The 23,070-nt window shown below is 34.6% G+C and overlaps 1 protein-coding gene across 2 annotated transcripts in view; it reads left to right on the top strand.

Moving 5' to 3' along the window:
* Positions 1-23,070, top strand: part of arhgap17a (Rho GTPase activating protein 17a) — a 63,089-nt gene that overhangs the window by 4,767 nt on the left and 35,252 nt on the right. For both annotated transcript variants that reach the window (NM_001017592.3, NM_001430836.1), the window contains 1 exon segment: positions 22,629-22,668. In NM_001017592.3, coding sequence (NP_001017592.2) covers positions 22,629-22,668 — 40 coding nt within the window.

Below are 23,070 nucleotides of genomic sequence, written 5' to 3' on the forward strand. Positions count from 1 at the left end.
AGAAAACATATTATCAGACATACTGTGAAAATTTCCTTGCCCTGTTAAACATCATTTGGGAAATATTTAAAAAATAACAAAAAATCAAAGAGGGGCTAATAATTCTGACTAATAGTTCTGTAAATAACAAAATCTGGATTCCATTACCCAAAATGCTACTTGTTTGTGCATTTATGTTTTTATTGTTTTATTGTAGTGCATTACATAATCTTGGCGCTTACAGTTTTTAGATGCAATTCGTGCTTGTTGTGTTTTCACATTTTTGTTTGTTGGGCATCAAGAGTCCTTTGAGCTCATACTTTGTATCCTACATTGAAATGGCATGTGCACGGTCATCACTTCTGACTCCTCTGACTGTTGATAAAGCCTCAAACTGCATTCTTCATTCTGCTCAAACTGCTTGAGGGTAAACGGGCCTGTAGATTCTCAACTTTCGAGGATTGCAGGTCTCTCGGGGAGGTGTCAAATCCCCTTTTTCTCAAGCAAACAACAGTTTTTGTTACATCAGACATTTTGAGTAGGGCTATTGCTTACTTGAAACAAATTTGTATCAATTTCACTTTTTTGAACAGACCTAAATGAGGTAGATATCATGTATCACCATTCTTATATGGGAACTTTTTTGAGAAATCTAGCTCAAATGGATAAAATCAGAGATAATAACATGCATTTTTCTCCAAAGGTGTAGTGGATTTATAGACATAGATGCAGCATTTCCTACACCAATTCATAACTTTTTGATTTAGTGGATGATTTATATAAATTTATATTCTTATTTGTACATTTTATTTATTTATTTATTTTTATTTATGAACAATGTGAAAATATACAGTCACTGTATAAAGAAAAAAAGAAAGAAAAATCAAAAAGATATACAAAAAGGGGTATCCGCTTGTTAAGTGTAACATTGTGCGTAGGGGTGTAACGATTGACCGTTTTTACTATTAACTGCTATTTAATTCGTTATGGTTAGTTAATCGTTAAGGCTCCTCAACTCCGCGTTTCTGCACAGAACAAAACTGCTGCAACTAAACAAAGTTATTCCAACTTTGAGCTAGTTTAAAGTTTAGAGTTTGTACACTAAGGCGAATACCCACTCACACTGGATTAACTATGGCTGAGGCTATTACCTAACATCACATTCTTTGTCTTTTGCATGTGCAAGTTCATTAATTCCAATGGAGGTACACAGCTGAAAGAATGGTGCGAGCGCACGTGCACCACGAGTCCTGTGACTGATCAGTTTCATACTTTATATGGAATATACTCATTTCTACTCCAAAGAGAAAACAATTTAAAATGATACCAAACATGTTTGTAATATAGTTAATCAAAATTGCCTTTCAAACAAAGGTTTAGCAGCCTTTGATTTTATTTTGCTAATATGATGCTTAGATTTACATTAGACAAATACTATTTTTTATTTAAGTCTTATTTTATTTATTTATTAATTTTGTGTTTTTTTTTCCTGTGTAAAATTATTACTTATTATGTTTGAATTCTGAATTTGACTTATTTTTAAATCCAAAGAGAAATGAAATATTGTTTGTTTTTTAATATTATTTTGTTTTATGTTATTTGGTTACTGAGCAGCAATAAATAACACTTTAAATATGAGGAGTTTTCATGTGATTTTCTAAGCTAGTAGTGTTTTGAAATTAATAATTGCATAACAATCATAATAACCATAAAACCATAATTTTTCCTCAGACTAATGATAGAATATTGGTGTTTGACGCAGCACGTTCAGAGGCTGTTGTGTAAATTATGATTTTATAAAAACAATTCACTTTTAACAAATTTTTTCTCAATTTAAATGAGTAGCTGCTTGGACAGAGTATTTCATGTCACAACTTAACAAGCAGATAAACATCGTCACACAAAGAAAAGATTATAGTTTACTAGTGGTGGGCCGTTATCGGCATTAACATGCTGCGTTAACGCGAGACTCTTTTTGCACCATAAAAAATATCTATGATGACTTTCACCTTGTTATTTTAGTCTGGATGTATACCTGACTCACTGACAAAAAAGTGCCCTTCTAAATCAAGTCAGCATTGACTTTAACTGTAGTTTGGCAGTTTCACTTTAAATCATTGAACATTTAATTTATGCTCCCGTGACAAACTGGGGTATTAGACGCAAATAAGTAGTAAGGTCTGGTGACAGTGTTATGGAATTTAATACCACACACCAAATGGAAAGAAAAAACTTTTGCATATCACGATATGTTTGTGGAAAATATGGCGAAAAGCCCTGCATGACGGTAATAGTTTGATCATGGTGTTTACTTCAATAATGCCACTAATATATATGCACACACCACATATCTTAATTCCATTTCTGTTTAGTTCTGTTTTGAGCTTATGTAGGCCGTCAGTTCAAAAATCATGTTTAACTGAATTAACAGTTAGTAAACACAAGTACAGCTTATTAAACATAATTTATTTTCATCACCAATTATCATAGTAGAACAGTTTCTCAAACAGTTGTGATGTATTTTGGAAACAGAAGAAGAGCCCCTGGTCTAATGCGCCACCTGGCTTGAGAAACCCGTTCTCAAAGACTATTTGGGTAGTACACATATTCTGAATGCCTTCAGCAGAATTCAAATAAGCCAGATTAATTAAATTAGATTAATCTAGATTTTTTTTTTTTAATTATCTATGCCCAACTATAAGATTTACTTATTTCAGTTTTTAAAGCCTTTTTTGTAATAGTCTTAGAAAGTTTCAAAATAATACTGCATTTCAGTAAGTAAAACATAAAATAAAGAAAATGTATTTCCTTCTTATGTGAAGGCTCTGTTTTGCAATTAACAAAACCAAACAAAAAAATTTCCCACATTTAAGGAAAAGTCTTTATCAAGGCTCTCAATTACAAAAAGGGAAACGTCTTTCCCAAGCAAATTAGAATAATATCATTGCCAGAATAAAAACTAGAGACTCTGGGTGTTGCTTACAAAAGGAACAGTTGTAAAAAGGAAGTATTGAAGATGGATAATTCTAAATGAAACATCTTTTATCTTATTTGTAATTAAGTATTTGGAATGAGCCATTTTTTTCTTTTTATTGTCAGGAACAAAAGTGCTCCAATAAAAGGTAACATTTGAAACTGATATACTTCCATTGAGAAATAAAGAGCCATTTAAGTACGATCTCCCAATGTCATTTGATGACATGTTTCCTTTTAAAAAATTATACATTTTTCAACTGAATTTGTACGAATTAGCCACTTAACTGACAAAAGTTAAATGAATTCTGTTTTCTCATGAGATAGGCCTGGATGCACCTGCCTGTCACCTGTGCTGCTCATTTAACAGGTCATTGTTAACCTGACCTTTAGCATCCATGTCCTCAGCCTCATTCTCTTCAAATGTGTGCAATTCGATCAGCCACCAGAGACTTTTGGCTAGCCTGCTAACAATAGAGTAGTATAAGATGAGAAATACCATAGCTAACAGTTTACTGGCATTCATGCTTAGCCCAACAGGGGCAAGGCCATTCCCTTTCAGTTCAAATCTAGATAATGAATGTGATTATAAGTTTGTTGCAAAATTTGGAATAGCAGGAACTTTTCAGCCCCCTCAATCCTCCTGAGCCTCAAAAATAACTGTTTAATAAAGAAGTTGACTTGTTTCTCACAGCCCAGTGTTTTTACCAAATTTAAGGTGTCAAATTTTTGATGATAGTAATGGATTTAAAGGGATACATTTGCAATTTTTTGCTCACCCCACTTGTTCAGAACCTATTTGAGTTTCTTTTTTACATTGAACACAAAAGAAGGCATTTTGAAAAATACTAGTTGCAAACACCCATTGACTTCCATAGTACTTTGTTGAAGTACCCAGTTTATGGAAGCTACAACAGATTTTTTTCAAAAAAAATTCTTTTGTGTTTAGCAGAAGAAAGAAAGTCTATGAAGGTTTAAAACCACACGAGGGAAAATGAATAATGAGGTACTTTTAATTTTTGAATGACCTGTCCTTTTAATCATTATTTGTTTTAAATGTATACTAATAGCAAGCCTCAGGCAAAATGAATGACTCCATTAATATTCATGACCCTGTATCTGTGTCCTAAATATAAATTTTTAAATGCCAATGGCCTAGCCAAGAGCTTAAAGGGATAGTTCACTCAAAAATTTAAATTGACATTATTTACCCAAATCTGTTTGAGATTTTTTCTTTAGTCTAACCCAAAAGAAGATCATTTGAAGAAAGCTGGAATTCCGTAACCATTGACTTTCCTAGTATTTGTTTTTTCCTACTATAGAAGTAAATGGTTACGGGTTTTCAGCTTACTTCAAAATAAATGTAGTTTTTTGCAGGAAAAAAGAAATAAAGAATAACAAAGAATGTTTGGGATCACGCAATGAACGTGTGGTGTCGTTCAAAGGCATGAGACGCAGAGCACATACACTCTTGACAGTTCTGGAGGTCATTTATAATATAATATCGCTAATACTAAAATGGTTAAGGCATTGTAGAATGACCAAAACAACAATTTAGATGTTAAACAATGTGCTCAGCCTGCTGGTTTGTCCATTCGCACACATTTTTTTACCATCACATAATCTTTTATAACAAAATCACATGACTTTTTCTTTTAAATACTGGACTTTGTTCAGTAAAAGTGTTTCCATCGTAGTTTATGCACATCTTTTCTTATTGAATAAAACGTTTATCCTACTCTGTTATGCGCATCTTTTTTATGTGCATTTTCAAAATTTATGCACATAAAAATAGGTGGATGGAAACGTAGCTATTGACAACACAGTAATAATAACAGCCCTGGACTCCATATCAATAACAATTAATCTGTGAAAGATAATCCACTGAAAAAAAGTTGTTTTGGTAATCAACCAAAATCTGACCATTTGATGTTTTGAATATGAAGATGTTTTGAAATCAAGTTCAAAAGATGTCAGCGTTTACCTCCATTATAGGAAAAAAAAAACAAAGGCTGCATCTGAAATTACTTACTACTCAGTAGGTACTGCATCTGCATTTAAATGTACTACTAGACTGTTCGAAAAGTATTTTTCTATACAGTTTGAATGTGAGTATTATGAATAGATCTCGGATGCACTACATCACACATTTTGTCATCATCATGTGGCCTACCTGCATCAGTTGCATCGCTTCCCACCCATTCATGAATTCTCTCATGGTGCATCATGGACGTCCATCCGATGCACACTTCAGCATGTCGCCTGAAGCAGTAGGTGATCTGGTTACTTCTCACATTCTGTTTTTTGAATTCTATGAATTTGGACTTACTACATGGCTCACCTACTGATTTTAGTGTACTATATGGTATACGATTTCAAACACAGCCAAATACTATGGATGTCAAAGGTTACAGGTTTCCTGCTTTCTGTCAAAAAATCTTCTTTTCTGTTGTGCAAAAGAATGAAAGACAGTTTTAGAGCACAATGCTGGGTAAATGATGACAGCTTTTACAGTTTTGAGAGAACTGTCTCTTTATTTTACATGTAGTTTCTCACTTGAGCATGTATGCCTATTATGTTAAATTAATTCTAAGTAAATTAAAGCAGTTGTTTTGCTGTCTCAGATGTGCATTAATGCATACTTTTAAATCCCAAAATGTCTTCTTATGTAGATTCATTATTCATTATTCCATATTCCGTAAAACACTGAAAACACAAAACATCTGTAAAACACTGATAATCAGCTTGTTTCTGGTCGAGAAACACCTAGTTTCCTGTGATTTCTTGAAAGACACATCTAGAAAAGTGACCGTGTGTTTAAATGCACTATTGAGATGAAGTTACAATCAAAATGCCATAGACATTAAGGGAAGGCAGTTTTTACTTTCTGGAAGTTGATTTTGTTGTGGAAGGTGTTTTCACTCCTGTAAATGAAGAAACTGCGTGTACAGAACTTTATTAATCGCGAAAAGGTGAAGTGACAACAAAACCTAATGTAGCCTTTATTGTGTTCAATTCTGTTGTCAGATTAGCAGTATGAGGTTATAAGGTACAATATTGTAGATCAGACCATATTTAATATAATCTGCTTTTAGTTGGTACATTATTTCGAAAGGAACATCAAGGGACAGTAAGATCTAGTTTGTATGTTTTTAGTTTATTTTGTTTGCAAAAGCTATTTAGCCTCATACTCAGCAATGATTCATTACATTTAAAGAGTTTTACTAATGATTTTATGTACACACATTATTTTGAAGTATATATTCATCAATAAATCCTCTAAATAATATTTAGAAACAACAATTATAGTAATAAATAAATAAAATGGCATCATATTAAAATGATTTCTGAAGGATCATGTGAAATTAGCTTTGCCATTAAAAAAATTCATTTCCTTTTAAAATATAATAAAATACAGATATTTTATTGTAAAATTACATAGTATTATTGTATTACATAATTTTTGATTAAATAAATACACCCTTGTTAAGCATAAGAAACTTCTGTTAAGAAATAGTAACCTTTAAAGTGTGTTAAAATTAAAGCTGAATATGATTTCTTACAATAATACACAAAAACATCAAAGCCGGTCATGGCCTTGTAAACGCAAGTGCGTTACTTGCAGGATAAAAGAAAATTCAGCTGGAATTCTCATCTCTTCCTGAATTTATTTTACCAACAATAAATCACTTGACTGTGATGCAGAAAGCAGACCTGAAGCGGTTTAGGGTCGGACGGACGTAAGAGGGGGGTGGGGGGTAGTGTTGAAGTGGCTGGACGCAGGGCTCCGCTGGTCCCTTGGTTCCTGTGATTGTGAGGAGGCAGTACACTGTGTTCGGCATGCAGCGCCTCAAAGGAAATCTCTCCTTATTCTTTTTTAAACAGGAAGTCGTACTGAGGAAGTTTCGTTTCTATGAATGAAATCAAAGAATGAACTCTGAGGCAGATCCAGAGATGAGCTAGGCTTTAAATTGTGTAAATGGTTAGTTCACATCCAGATTTTTTTTTTGGTGATAATTAACTCTACTTTGTCATCCAAGATATTTTTTTTCTTTTAGTTGTAAAATAATTCAAACATTCCAGGACTCTTCTTCATATAGTGGACATTTATGGTGCTCAGTGCAACCTTAAAAAGTCTTTAGCAAGAACCCAGTTGAGGAATAATTGTCTTGCAAAGGAAAAAAAAATAACAACAGCTTGCAACCAAGAGCTAATGCAGATGTTCATTTATGGTTAAAGAGTACATAAAATTAGTTTTTGGGGAAAAATTTGCCACTGATCGTTTGGCTAGGTAAGACCCTTATATTCTCTAGCTGTGTCCGTTTAAGGCACTTACTTAATGATTATTAATGAAGGACAACAAAACTAGATGTGTGGAGGAGTCTGGAAAATGGTTTGCACTGTTCTTTATCTAAAATAATAGTAATAGTTAATATGTAATATTGACCCCCCACCCACCCACCCACACACACAAACACACACACACACACACACACACACACACACACACACACACACACTCACACACCCTATAATGGTTCATATCTTTGCCAATGCAAGATTTGTCTACCAGGAATGCAGAAATATATTCAGTCAGTGGTCTGAAACAAGCAGATTTTGCTCACAGAAAAGCATTGTAAGTGTTCAAAAGAAACTTTTTTTCTGTTTCTAAATTGTAAAATTAAGTTTCTATCTAAAATTAAAATATTTTCATTTTAAAATCTATACATGCATACTAAAGGCAAAGTCAAATTAATATAAATATTTTAATAGATCACAATAGGTGTGGTCTTTTATGCTGATCCTCTTGTCATTGCAGGGGTACAAACTTGTGACATTTCCGCATAATACACCATTTTATATTAAAAAAAAAATTGAAAGAAAGAAAGATCAAAATCTTTATCTATGAAAACACTAAAAATAAGTGAGTAATTTAAGTGAATGAGGCATATATATAAAAAATATGATTTCATATTATACTCTCGTTTTGTGGTGTCACAAAATACATTGTTTATGGTAATACCTTTTCATAATTTAAATGAGCAACAAAATTGCATGTCATTGCAGAATGCAGACAAAAAAAGAATTGCAGAAAGTTCATGAGAAAGCTGCAGTTTTGAAAGTACACCAGTGTGGCGTACAGGTGACGCTCATCAGCACTTGCATTCACTGACCTCACTCCGTTCCCATGGCTCTCAGCCATTGACACCAATGTGTATTAAATTAAATTATTTATGGATTGGTCATCTCAATATGACCAATACCTTACTAAGCTTACCCCCACCTCCCCAGTAGTTGCTGTTCTGCCATTGACTTTTGTGACCCAAAGCAAACAGAGCTGAAAATAAACACTTTTGACAGGAGACGAGACAAGAGAGGAAAATGACAACAGCCTTTCAATCGGAGTCAGAATATCTGCTGAGATTTTCACTCATTCATAGTGTTTTAAAGACTAAATGTTGCACCTTGACTCAGGTTTCTTGTCTGAATTAGAATTAATTAAAACCGAAAACTATGTTTTAACTCTTTATTTTAATATCATCAAATAAAAAAAAAGTAAAATCTTAAAAATATATAGGGAAATTTTATATCATAAGAAATATCGTTATCACGAAACTTAATATAATATAGTAATATTATATTATAATATATTATATTTAATGATTGAATTTACAGAAATGGTACTATATCTTACTTTATCCTTATCAGTTTTTTGTCATATTGCCCAGCCTTAATATGTATTACAAAAAATACTGATAAAAAGCTGATCTCCTTGCTTTGAAGCTGTACTGAAATTTGGAATCTCAAACTACTGAGCACCACAGATGTCCACTAAAGAGAAAAATCAACTGAAGTAATAATTAAATTAACATCCTGGATGACAAAGGGTTGAGTAAATTATAAGGGAATTAAGTATATTCTGGAAGTGAAACCAATCCTGTAACTTAACATTCTAATATGACTCTCTGCACTGCATAACACGCCGTCCCAAGGCACATTAGTGCCACTTTGCCTCACAATTTATCAGAAGACTAGAACCACCTGTCAGTTTGCTGATAAGGCAGATCTGTTGTAAACTCAGGCCTTTCACTGGCCTCGGGTGCTTTGTGTGTTTCAGCAAGATTGAAGCAATTAAAGTAGAAGCAAAGCTGTTTTAATATACTGCTAGAGAAATCAAGCGCTCAGTGAGTACATTTACATGCACATTCTAAAACTGACTATAGGCTACTCTGTCTAAACTAATTTGGATTTAAATAATGTATTCACATTGTATTGTTCATTAAAAACATACAGTATATGAGGTAATTTCGTTTCTATTGATCTACAATAATTGAATATTGGGGGCGAAGCAGTGGCGCAGTAGGTAGTGCAGTCGCCTATCAGCAAGAAGGTCACTGGGTTGCTGGTTCGATCCTCGGTTCGGTTGGCGTTTCTATGTGGAGTTTGCATGTTCTCCCTGCGTTCGCGTGGGTTTCCTCCGGGTGCTCCGGTTTCCCCCACAGTCCAAAGACATGCGGTACAGGTGAATTGGGTAGGCTAAATTTTCCGTTGTGTGTGTGTGTGTGTGTGTGTGTGTGTGTGTGTGTGTGTGTGTGTGTGTGTGTGTGTGTGTGTGTGTGTGTGTGTGTGTGTGTGGGCTCTATTTTGACGGTCAATGCGCAGAGCGCAAAACGCAGGGCGCAAATGCTTTCAGGGCGTGTCAGGACGCGTTTTTGCTAATTTAAGGACGGGAAATCTGCCTTGCGCCGTGGCGCATGGTCTAAAAGGGTTGAGTTTATTTTCTTAATGAGTTATAGGTGTGTTTTGAGAATAAACCAATCAGAATCTCCTCTCCCATTCCCTTAAAGAGTCAGCTGCGTTGTGCCAAGAGCGCATTCGCTATTTACAGGACGCAAAGTAAGTCTAAGCGGAAAAAATTAGCATTTCACAAGCAAACAGTTAACAGTTTTTTTTTAACAGAAAACTGTTAAACAGAGCATCTACTGCGTGAGAATGAGAGATAATGGAACTACTTTCACATTCGCTCTTGGATAGGGAAACCTTTACGCACAGACATCAATTAGTCTTTAAATAAATGCTTTTGTTTGTTAAACGCAAATATTCGTTTCAAAACTATTTCTAAATTCAGTTCTAATTTCCAGCAAACGAATAAATGAATAATAATAGCAAAATGAGCTCAAAAACCTGAATTATATCCTAAAACACATGCTGGGCCCCATATGGTCTTAAACCTGACAGGTGGGCAAATCTAAGCTTGTTTTTAATAAAACAAATATAAATATGGATATAATAAATAATACTGCTAATAATAATACCATTATACAAAAGCAAATAGTTATGAATTAACTGAAAAAGCCTCCCGAGATGAAGAAGACATAAAAGCAGTGATTTTTTTCATATTTATGTAGGCTAGAAAATAATATGTTTTGTAATATTTTAATCCTTTATATTTATATTCTATATCTATTCTTATTATATCCTATATATATCCTTAATATTTACATTTTTTCATATGTAAAGATATTTGCCTATTGCTCTCTTGTGCGTATTAAGCAGTGCGTAAGCGAGGCGCAACTCTGCGCCGGAGTTTAGACCGGGTTAGATTTGGTCTAATGAAAAATCTATTATTGCTATTTAAACAGCATAGCGCAACGCCTCAAAACGACTCTTGCGCCAAGCTGAAACTACCAAAAGACTACTGCATCACGCCTTGCGCCACACTGCGCCGGGTGTATGATAGGGTGCTGTGTGTGTGTGTGTGTGTGTGTGTGTGTGTGTGTGTGTGTGTGTGTGTGTGTGTGTGTGTGTGTGTGTGTGTGTGTGTGTGTGTGTGTGTGTGTGTGTGTGTGTGGATGTTTTCCAGAGATGGGTTGCAGCTGGAAGGGCATCCGCTGCTTAAAAACGTGCTGGATGAGTTGGCGGTTTATTCCGCTGTGGCGACCCCAGATTAATAAAGGGACTAAGCCGACAAGAAAATGAATGAATGTATAATTGAATATGTTTTTAATGAACATACATGGTATGAGGTAATTCTCTTTATATTGATTTACAATAGTTTGATATGAGCTCATCTAAAAAAAAAAAAAAGCAGAGGAGTTGTGAGCTGCTGCTGCAGGAAAAGTGTATAATTCTGTATATTCTAAACTTTAGCCATTCTCTATATTGAGGGATTTAAAAGAAAGCAAAAGATGAATGTTTTAAAGTGTTTTGCACAGTAGATTGTAATGCAATGAGACTGTTGGAATGGTATGTTTTTTCCCACCCATTTCTGAAAAGCATTTGCTAACTTGGTTGCATTTTATATATTTGTTTTCAAAATCTTTAATATAAACATTGTTTCTTTTAAAGGTGCCATATAATGAAAATCTGGATTTACCCAGGCATTGATGAATAATAAGAGTTCAGTACATGGAAATGACATACTGTGACCTTCAAACACCATTGTTTCCTCGTTCTCATGTAAATCCTGTGACTGTCAAATCCCTGTGGAAAAACACGTAAACCAGAACCAAACACTGACTCTGACGATTCAGACATTAATATGCCTACCCTGTCAGCAGTTATGTAATTGTTTGCAACAAAGCAATGCTATTTTTTCCCAGGAAAGACTGAATATAAACTTATTCAACTTTTCCTGAAGAAGTTTTTGTGTAAATTTTTTTTTTTTTGGATATTTTTAATGAGTTAATAAAGACTGCCGTGAGTAAGTGTTTACTACACATTTATGCATTTTGTCATATCACTAAGCTCTTACTATAATTTTTCTGTTATGAAAAGGTGGCAGTAAACTTCCAAATACATTTTAACCACAAAATACAACTCTAAAAACATATCTGCCAGCCCCTTCTGTCAGCTCATTAATATACACATTCCAAATATTGTCAAAACTTAGCTTGTATTACCCTAAATATAAAAACACGCTGTTAAAAAATGCTGGGTTTCTCACATTCCATTTGTGTTGGGACAGCATTAAGGAAATAAGTTAACTTATTAGTTTTTACAGATTTAAGTGGATTGAACATAAAATAATTAAGTTGTTTCAGCTCACTTTAAATAAATAGTTTGAAAAACCAGCGAACATCATTTTTGAGTGGTCTTTTTGAACGCTCTTCATCCACACTAGCTTCCTTTAATGATTTTTCAAATATTGCTCATCCACACTAAAATGACTAAATATGTTCATGTCCCTTGTATACTGTTATCAAAAAACAACTGAGTAAATTCTGTCTCCATTGAAGAAATGGATGTGCAAACTGACATCTAATAACGCTGCCATGACAATGATGTTACTAACTTACTACATTCCCTGTCATCTTGCTTTTAGCAGAGTGGGTCACGATGACTAAAAATGTGTTGTTTTTGTTTTTTCAAAAGCCTCTGTTTTCACACCACTACAATTAGGAAAGTTTTGAAATATTAGAGAGTTGTTGTTTTTATATTTATGAATAAAAAAAATTTTCTTACAGATAGAGGCCTATATGGTGAGAAAGTTACAAGCCAAAAACATGTGTGGTCGTGTAAACGTATAAACCCATTTTCCTTTATCAGCGTAAAGGTCATAAATGACTTAAAAAGAAACAGATGGACACATATATTTTGCTCATACCTGCAGTTTCACCCAGTAAACACCTCAGCCTGCATTCTGACAGTTTATTGAATATGTGTGATAGAGAAGCATCCTGCGAAATAAAATACATTATACAATTTAATTATTTTGAAAGGCCTTTTTTTATCAAAGCTGGAAACGAGGGTATACCAGTTTTCTGCTAACATTTTAGAATAATGTACGATTTTGAATGCTTTATTCAACATTGCATCTCGCATAATATCCTCAATGGGTGCTTTTCACCACAAGGAAATAACCAGATTTTTTTTAAATGATAGTCTTGTGAATGTGGTTTACTTTTATTGCTGGGTTATTGATTTGCATGCAAACCAGTAAAACAGGTTATTTCAATGAGCTGATTTTTGGTGGTTGTCAGAGCATTAAAAGTGAAAATGCTTTATACAAAGATTTAGATGATGGCTTAGATAAGTTTTGATTTATCAAATGCTCATCTGTTGATATCAGTATTTGTACCATGAATGGACAAAGTGCTTCTGGCCATACACTAGCTATGTGTTTATTTACTTATAAGATACATCAGAGGTTGGATGATGTATACTCTCAGAAATAAGAGTATACCGTGAGCTGTCACTTGGGTGGTACCTTTTCAAAAGGTACACATTTGTACTGAAAGTGTCCATATCGGTACGTCAGAAGTATATATGAGTACCTACAAATTTGAAAAGAAATACTTTTGTACTTTTTAGGCACTGGTATGTACCCTTGAAGTAAGGTTGGGTGATGTTGACCAATTTGGCATCGTACAATGTCTAATGTGAAACATCGCGATGGATGATGCCACCGTTGTCATAGGCAGGGGGTGGTGGTGGTTGTTAAATATCAATTCATAACTAATTAATTAATTGTAGCCTACCGTTTTCGCTACCTGACCCACATGGTCTTTGCTTTACCCATAACCAAACCAGAAAAAAAATAGTTACAAACAAATGACCACCTGTCAGTCACTTTTTTTTTTCTGTGGGACTCTGGCATGAATAGCCACAGGGATCTGTGTCATTCTAATGGCTTTCCCACAGCTGGTGGAGGAGACGAGAGTTTGGTTGGAGTTCACTGTAGTAGTGCATACATTTTCATTGTTTTCATTGCAAAACCCTAACCGCGTGCGCAGATTTAGGAGACATTTATGCAGAATCTTTGCACCTAAAAACGCCAAACGCAGCACTCAGGAACCGATTAAAACAGTTGTTATGTGAGCTTGCTGAAGTAAAAGAAGCCTGCAATGCTTGCCCCGCCTTTGTGCTCTTCTTATTAGCTCACTGCTCTAGAACTGAACGTGAATCATTGGTTAATATCAGCTGTCAATCACTCAGTCAATACCTTCTGCCTTAGGATGACAGGAGCTATAATTGCGAAAATGTGAAGCACTGAAGATGAGTGAATAAAATAACACTGACAGATTTACCTAAAGTTACTAATAGCACATCTTATTAATGATCATGTGCTGAATGTTATCCACCATTTACACTTCTCCAAAAGTAGATAAAAGACTTCCAGTGTTTCAAGCCACTATGAAAATGACTAAAGCCATTCATTGTAAAGTCTGTGGGACAGGGTTTGCAGGTAACAGAGTTTGCCACTGAATCTACACATTTTAAGCACGAGAGGAACTGTAAAATTCCTAATTGAATCTCCACGATGCTGTCAGCCTTGCAAGTGGCAGCTATATTTAAAATTTAACACCGCTCATGAAAAGACTGTTATTGCTCTTAAGATGACATGCAAGTAATAAGTTATTTATCAATATAAATGTGGGGCAGGGGATGGATCTCGATGCCGGCTCAGCATCATGAAGATTGTCGGCCATCAATGATGGCATCAACTATCGGCACAACCCTATACCTTGAGGTATTAATATAAACCTTTTTGGCCCGTTTTCACTTAGTGGTATGGTTTGGTTCAGTACACTTTTTATGGCTGTTTTCACTGTCAATAGGTTCCTAAAAACTAACCATTTGGTACACCTTTGCAAAGGGTACCTAGCACAACTAAAGGGTACCAAAAGGCGGAGCTAGACACAACTGAATGCTATTGGTTTACAGAGATGCGTCACTCACTTGTGCAACAACTACATTGAAAACAAAGGAAGCGCTTTTCTGTAATTAGTAACATATCAGAGACTGTAAGGGACCATATGTGTTCATATCTTTTTTTTAAATAAATATAAAAACAAAGATATTTTATACAAATTATAAAATAAAACGTTGGTTTAATTTAAATTTGGGACATTGATTGATTGATAATGTTACAAAAATGATTTTGCGATAAATTCTGTGTAGTTAAATATTGTCAACCAAAAAATTCTGAAAAAAGTGTCATGATTTTACAGAAATTATAAGCAAGGCAGCTGTGTTCAGTTGACATAAGAATAATTTCTTTCTTTATATAATATTTAAATGATCAGCTAACACTTGAGAGCAAAGTATCAGACTAACTTTGCTGGCTTGAGAATAACTATATTTTAAAATGCTCAAATAAAAATTATTTTAGATGTTTTATTTTCAAATATTATTTCACAATATTACAGTTTTACTGTATTTGTGTTAATTAGTAGCGTTGCTAAAACCACATAAACAGATTAAATAAAAAAAATATTGAATTAAATATTATTTCACAGTATTACTATTTTTATTGTGTTTTTGACCAGTTAACTTGGCCTAGAAAAAAATCAGCTCTGGAAAGCTTTTGTTTTTAGTTGTTCTTTACTTGTGACATCAAGAGCTTAATTAAGGCACACTTTTAAAATGTTTGAAGTTCAGCCTGGATTGGTTGCAGCCTTATATTCTTTTTCTTGTCCTCCTGTGTTAATTGAAAGCAGCTGTCCTCCACTAGTCACGAGGTTACAGCCGTGCACTTTTTGCAGAATGAAGAACTGGATCTGAGATTTGTGGGTAACATGGCAGACTGAAGACATGAAACTCTTCAAAATTCCACTCTTAAGCTTTGACCGATCATTTTTCAGTTGTTCAGACCCTGTGTTCTGCTTTAACCACATTAGACGAGCTTCATTAGAAGCCAATGCTAATCATCCCAGCTCAATTGCTGCTCGTTAATATCAATGGGAATAATTGTTTTATTGCTTTTTGATTACAAAAGAAAAACATAAGGACTTAAATTGGAGACAGATGTGACCATAAATAAAGATGTAAATGACAGTAGCATGCTATTATTTAGCTTTAGGTTGAAATGCTAGAAAGTATAATGAAAATGATAGTCACAAAGGAGATGCAGATTATTTGTTTTAGGCATCATTCAAATATTTACATGAACGCTTAATAAAAGTAAAAGAAATGGCAGCATTAAATATAATTTAAACAAATGTGGAAGCAAACACAACTAATAGTAAATATTTGTGAGCACCAAATAACCATTAAAAACAGTGATTTCTGTGGATTATGCTATTAGATGTCCTTTAGATCAGTGCTCTGACTGGCCATACCGCTGACATAAAGAAAATGCTTTTTGCTATTTTAATAGGTGGAGGAGCTACTAAATATGCAATGCCCTAAATGTCAGCACATCAAACATTCCAATGCACTTCAATGGACCTTTAAATGGATGTCAGAAGTGATTGGCTCCTGTGATCATGCTCTTCACTGAGTACTTAGACAGACTCACAGACATGGGAGTATGCAAAAGCTGCATCTATCGCTTGGTAAAGAATGTAATGTGGTAGCCAATCACCGTCATAGCTATTGAGCATGTGAACACAATGGCCAATCAGCAGTGTTCAAGAATGTGCTAAGCTGTGCTTAAAATGCAAACAGGAAATGCTTTTTTCCATTTTAATTCAGTTACTGAAGTCACTACTTTAAGCATCTTGACTTAAGGGTAAAGTTCAACCAAAATTGAAAATTGTCAATAATTACACAACTTTATGTCAAACCACTGTGGATTTCAAAAACCTATTAAGATATTTAGATCTTCATCATTCTCAATAGACAGCGAATGTCCCAAGACATCCAGGGCGCACTTACACTATGCTATTCGAACTGTGCCCAGACATATTTCCCGGATCATTTGAGAGAGAGTCATTTCTGTATAATTTTTTTCAGTGTGACTTTAAAAGGACTATCTCATGTGGATTTATTAATCATTCTTACTGTTCAATGAACACAAACTAATGTAGTTTATTAAAGACGCAAACCCTTTACTGATGGACAGCTGCACCTTCAACAAACTTCCTAATACGAGCATCGAAAGTGGCTTATCTGTTCTGCGAAATATTTAACTACGTGTCACTGCATCCATAACGACTAAAATGATAAATAAAGCGTTCTCCATATGCTAAGCGAAAGCTTCTCTTCTGTTAAATTGAACAGTGCATCATTGATGATGTAAGTGTGCTTCGGCTCGAATGCAATGTGAGTGCAGGCCATCGGGGGAGAGGGGAGGAAAAACAAGAGTGCTTCGGCACTGTTCAAGGCAGCTGGACAGAAAAGTTTTTAAAAAGTGATAAAAAGTGTCCATGTGTCTTCAGTGGCTCAATCAGTATATCATGAAGCTATGATAATATTTTTGTGCGCACATTTAAAATAAAGTCAAAAATAACTACTTTGGTCGACCAATTTATTCACTGTAGTGTCAGTATTCATGAGCAGTGTGCTCTGGTTATCCAATGGATACCTGTGCGGGACTTGATAATATATCTCTTGATAATATATCTCTTGACATATGGTCTGTTTTGAAAATGTTTTGGGCAACGAGTTGTCACTATTTCTGTCTATAGAGGATCAGGAAAATCTTAGATGTCATTTAAAATATCTTTATTTAGCAAAAAAAGTTTCAGGTGTTTGGATTGACATGAGGGCGAGTAATTAATAACATATTTTTTTGTGGGTGAACTAACCCTTTAAAGTTGCAATAGGCAATTATTAAATATTTGTTGAAATTAAGTGGTCCAATTGTAATAATTTTATATTCTGTGGAAGATGTAAGACCAAGAAAAATTTGTCCCATCAAGTAATTTGGTCTAAATATTATGATAAGCTATCCTACCTGATTTGCACCCTATTCACACAGAAAGAAATGTGTCAATGTGGCTCAGACAGAGAATTGCGGGCAAATGTCAATAACCTACCATCTTCTTTTAAGTTCTTATGTGGTGTGGCATGGTGGTGCAGTGGGTAGTGCTGTCGCCACACAACAAGAAGGTTGCTGGTTCAAGCCTCTGCTGGGTCAGTTGGCATTCTGTGTACAGTTTGCATGTTCTCTCCGTGTTTGCATGGGTTTCCTCCGGGTGCTCCAGTTTCCCTCACAAGTCCAAACACACGCGCTATAGGTGAATTGGGTAAGCTACATTGTCCGTAGTGTATGTGTGTTAATTAGAGTGTATAGGTGTTTCCCATGATGGGTTGCAACTGGAAGGGCATTGGCTGCGTAAAACATGTACTGGATAAGTTGGCGGTTCATTCCGCTGTGGCGACCCCTGATTAATAAAGGGACTCAGCTGAAAAGAAAATAATTGAATGAATGTTATGCAATGTGTTGCAGTGATGTTGTCTTTAAATGGTAATTTGCAGAGTGGGGTTTTCAGTGCTATCAGGCTAAAATTAGCATAGTTAGCACAAATGACTTTCAGAACATTGTCAAAATAAAGTATTCTCTGTAAAACAATATCTTCATTAATATCTTCCTCTTGGCAAACAATTCCGATTTAGTGAGTGTAGACTGAAACTAATATTTTACACTGCGAGGGACAAGCTTACACTGTTGTGTAACAGACAACATCCTCAACTGCTTTCCAATGTTACGGTTGCCACAACAGAAGGTTGAGACAGACACAGAAACAGACCCACCTCCACTCACACAGAGGAAACATTTCACCAAGGTTTAATAGCCACACACTACTGTACGCTAGTTTTTATGTTGATGTGAACTCGCAGGACCATAAATCCTTTCAGATCATAAATTTCTACCGGTTCTCTACAGTTTTTTTTTTTATGCACACTTCAGAATAGCTTCAGTACACATAGACAACTAAAACTTTTTCTCTGTGGTGTTAACTACATCTTGAAGAATAATAATATGCTTCTCACTCTTTCCTTAATCCATCTCAACTCTAGTTTGCATATTTCTAACAATGTCAAAAACTTTTGGTAGCACTTTTTAATGAGTTTTGCTTGTTTATTATGGGTTTCTTGATGCTTTCCTCATTTTTAAATCGCTTTGAAAACAATTGTCTGCTAAATAAGTTGTGCCCAAAAGGGGTTTTCAAGGGGTGAAGCTGAAATCCTTTGAGGCCTAATAAAGATAGTCTTTGAGCCCTATGAAAACTTGAAGAGATAATGCCAACTCTTCATGACTTGATGGACAGCACAAAATCTTAAGCAATACGCAAATACTCTTCATTGAAAATGTATTATACACATCAAGATTGTCTTTGAAAAGGGCACTACACTGCAGGCTAACTACATAATATATATAATGTTCAACCACACAACAATGACTTTGAACAATAATTACTGTGAAAAGCACTACAAATATGCTTGAAATAGCCATTAACATTACAAATGTTTCCTTAACAATTTAAGTTAAGAATGTTTCAGTTTATATGCATATAATTCAATAAAAAAATATTAGTCAGACTGTAGTCTACCAGGGCTTCAGAATGCAGACAAACCTGTACAACAACAATCCAGTTCAAAGGCATTCTGCAAATCAACAATATTGACAATGGTTTTGCTGTAGAAACATTGACAGTAACCCCGGTTTATGGCAGAAAAGTAGAGTATTCATATAGAATTGTTTATGTACTGTATATTAAAGCAACACTGCAATTTTTTGAAAACAGGCTTATTTTACAACACCCCTATAGTGTTAAACCATCATTTTACCATTTTTGTATCCATTCAGCCGATCTCCGGGTCTGACGGAAACACTTTTAGCAAAGCTTAGCATAGATCATTGAATCAGTTTAGACTATTAGCGTCTTGCTCAAAAATTATCAAAGATGTTATAATATTCCTATTGAAAGCTTGACTCTTCTGTAGTTACATCATAGGACTGATGGAAAATCTACATAATAAACTCAGGTCTGATATTTTCTACATATTTTTGCAAGTATTTAATGATTTTCCTCTGAGGTAAACATTGCATTATTCTAAACACGTGCAACTCATTTCTTCAATGTATTTATTAAACATTGGTATCTACCTTTTTCATATTATTGCCAATATGCTGATGACTTTAGGACTGTCATATACCAGGGGTGCACAAAATTTACAAAGAACAAAGGGTCAACTTTGGTCCACAGGCTCTAGTTTGGGCATCTCTGTCATATACAGTACAGTTGAAGTCAGAATTATTTGCCTTTCTTTTTCAAATATTTCCCAAATGACGTTTAACAGAGCAATGGAATTTTCATAGTATTTTCTATAATATTTCTTTCTTCTGAAGAAAGTCTTATTTGTAAAACCATTTTATGGTCAATATCATTAGTCCCCTACAGCAATATTTTTATACAGGGGAAGCGGGGTAATAATTCAGATTTCAGCTGTATGTGGGGGGACAAAGATTTAAACACACCGGATCCATTCCAATCTTTAAAGTAGCAAATAGATAAGTAAATCACATTGATCACTCTAGATAAAGATCTCTAATGCGGATAGTTTCTAGGTGAGGTCATACAACCTGTCTCTGAGTCATTGTTCTGAAACAGTAGTGTGTTGTGTGTGTGTGTATATTTATGTTTGTGCGTGTGTTTGTGTGTGAACTGAGCCGGTGTTGTCCTCTCACATTCTCTCTGTCTCAGATATAGACAGGACACAATCTGTGCCATGGTCAAAGCCCTCCATTAGTTTACTATTAATAGGGCCTTAACTATTTGTTCACAAGGCTGACAGTGGACTGCTAAATTTCCCTGGGAAAGTAAATGCCTGTGACTGCATTTCAGACAGCTGCCTTCATTAGACAGAGTGTCAGCTGTTTGCAACTCCTAGACTTGAACGGTGTCTGTAGATTCATTTAGAAAAATTATTTTGTAGAGCTAATATGGCTGCAATGTTAATCAAAATAAACTGAAATGTTGGTATGGGTTAGCAGGATTATCAAATCGTAGGTTAGTTGATCAATTAAATGTGTGTAATGCTTGTGTCATTGAAACCCAGCACTGTGTAATTTTACACCCGAGCAGCTCATAGTCTGGAGTTTTCAGTGTCTCAGAGTGGTTCTGTTTGAAGTAATTGACTGGTAATGCTGTCTGTTTGTACTATCTTGTCCTTAGAAATTTTAAAATCATTAAAAAAATGCTTGACATGTTTGTTTGTTTTTTACTGAAATTAATTTTGTTGACAGAAATAAGATAAATGTTAGCTGCAAAAATAAGATGGGTTAAAACATTGTAGTTCTGCTAGTTAGAATCTAAAATAAAATAATTAAAACAGTAAAGAGACAATTTCTAAAAAAGAATAAATGCAGGTGGCACGGTGGCTCTGTTGTTAGCACTGTTGCCTAACAGCAAGAAGGTCGCAGGTTGGAGTCCTGACTCGGCCAGGTAGCATTTCTATGTGGAGTTTGCATTTTCTCCCCTTGTTGGCGTGGATTTCCTCTGGGTGACATGCGGTACAGGTAAATTGGATAAAGTGCATGTGTGAATGCGTGTGTATGGCTGTTTCCCTGTGTTGTGTTGTGGCTAGAAAGGCATCCGCTGCATTAAACATATGCTGAAATAATTGGCGGTTCATTCCGCTGTGGTGACCCCTCATAAATAAGGGACTAAGCCAAAGGAAAAAGAATGAATGAATGAATGAAATAAAAAGATGAGTGGTTCAGAAGAAGATCAGAAGAAAAACAAATTTAAACTATGAATAATAAACGACTAACTAAAATACAATAGAAAAAAAACTGTTATAAGCATTTTGTAAAGAAAATTATCTAAAACATTGCAAAACAGCAGAAACAAAATGCTGAAAAAACAAAACTATCATTTAATAAAAATTAAACATTTTCACATCACTACTCAAATGGTTTGAGGAAACCGATTGTGGCAAACCATTTGAATTGACTAACTTTATTCATTTGAGTTCAGTCAACTTAAACCATTTGTTGGTTTTCTCAAACTATTTGAGTAGCTAGGGTTGTGTGTTTATGTGGTCACGTGATGTGCGTTTTCAGTGGACGGAAGGCTGTTAGAAATGCTAGGTAAAACACGTGTAGATGTGGATCATTTTCGTTCTAAAATGGCATTTTAACACTAAGACGTATTAATGTAAACGAGGCCTAAGTGTGTATTTTTCGCGAGCGGGTTTGCGACGGGGGCAGGGTGGAGGATCAGCGATGCCAGCTCAGCATCGTGTTGTCTATTGGCCATTGGCAATGGACGATGGCCTAGTCTATCGGCCCAACCCTGATACAGTTGTTTCTACTTAATTTGTTTAAGTTAACTGAACTCATACAGATTTGATAACTGAACGTAAAATGTTGAAGTTACTAATACTAAATGTTTGACAATATCAACTCAAAAAGTATATGTGTATATGATTCAATGAATATAAGTTTACAGCACTCCCTAAATTACAGCCTAAATGGTTTGACGCAATCAGTTTCCTCAAGCAGTTTGAGTTAATTTATCTTATCGGGTTATACAGTTTACTCAAAAAAGTATTAGTGAATTCAATAATTGCTTGCTTTGTTTATTGTTAAATATTTGTATATGTATAATTTATTATTGTTATAGTAATTCTTTTTTAGTTGACTTTCTTTTTTTAATAATAATACTAATTATCATCAAGGTGTTTATGATGATGATGATGATTATTAATGATTTACAGCAGATAATATTAATGTTTTCATAAATTATTATGATTATTATTATTGATATTAATTATATAATAATAATAATAATAATAGCATTTTATTATTATTATTATCAAAGTTTGTTTTTACTTGGATCACAATCATCAATTAAAGCAATAAAAATTGCTTATAAAAAGTTTTGTATATTTCTTCTCCACATAAAGAAGCCTCACCTCTTTGAATGTGAATTTTAAAGCATTGTGTCTTTTTAAGAATATTATTTTTGTTTCTAATAGTTTGTTGTTGTTTTTTACAGAGCGGAGAAAACAGAAGTCCTCAGTGATGACCTGTTACAGGTGACTCTTTCCTTTTCCAACTCCTCCTCCGCCGCTCTGTTCTTTGGCTTTAATCCATTATAAATTAAACAGTGGGAAACTAGTGAGTCACATGGTGTAGGAAAGGTGAAGTCATCGATGCCCAGCAAATACATTCCATCCCATTTATTTTTGCCACATTAGAAAGAATGTTCTCTCCCGAATAATCATGCGAAATGAATTGCGTCACGTTGCTTTTACCCTCTTTATGTGAAACCGTCCCCAGTGAATTCGTCAAAAAAAAGTTGCTGTAGAAACAATACCAAAAACAATCTCCTAGAAATGCAGGAATTAAGCTTGCGAAACAGATAGTTATTATGTGAACCTCCACCAATATAGCGTTTTTGACAGCTTGTTTATTGCTCGTAGTCAAGAGCTTCTAAA

This window comes from Danio rerio, chromosome 12 (assembly GCF_049306965.1).
Source record: "Danio rerio strain Tuebingen ecotype United States chromosome 12, GRCz12tu, whole genome shotgun sequence".
NCBI classification, from domain to species: domain Eukaryota; kingdom Metazoa; phylum Chordata; class Actinopteri; order Cypriniformes; family Danionidae; genus Danio; species Danio rerio.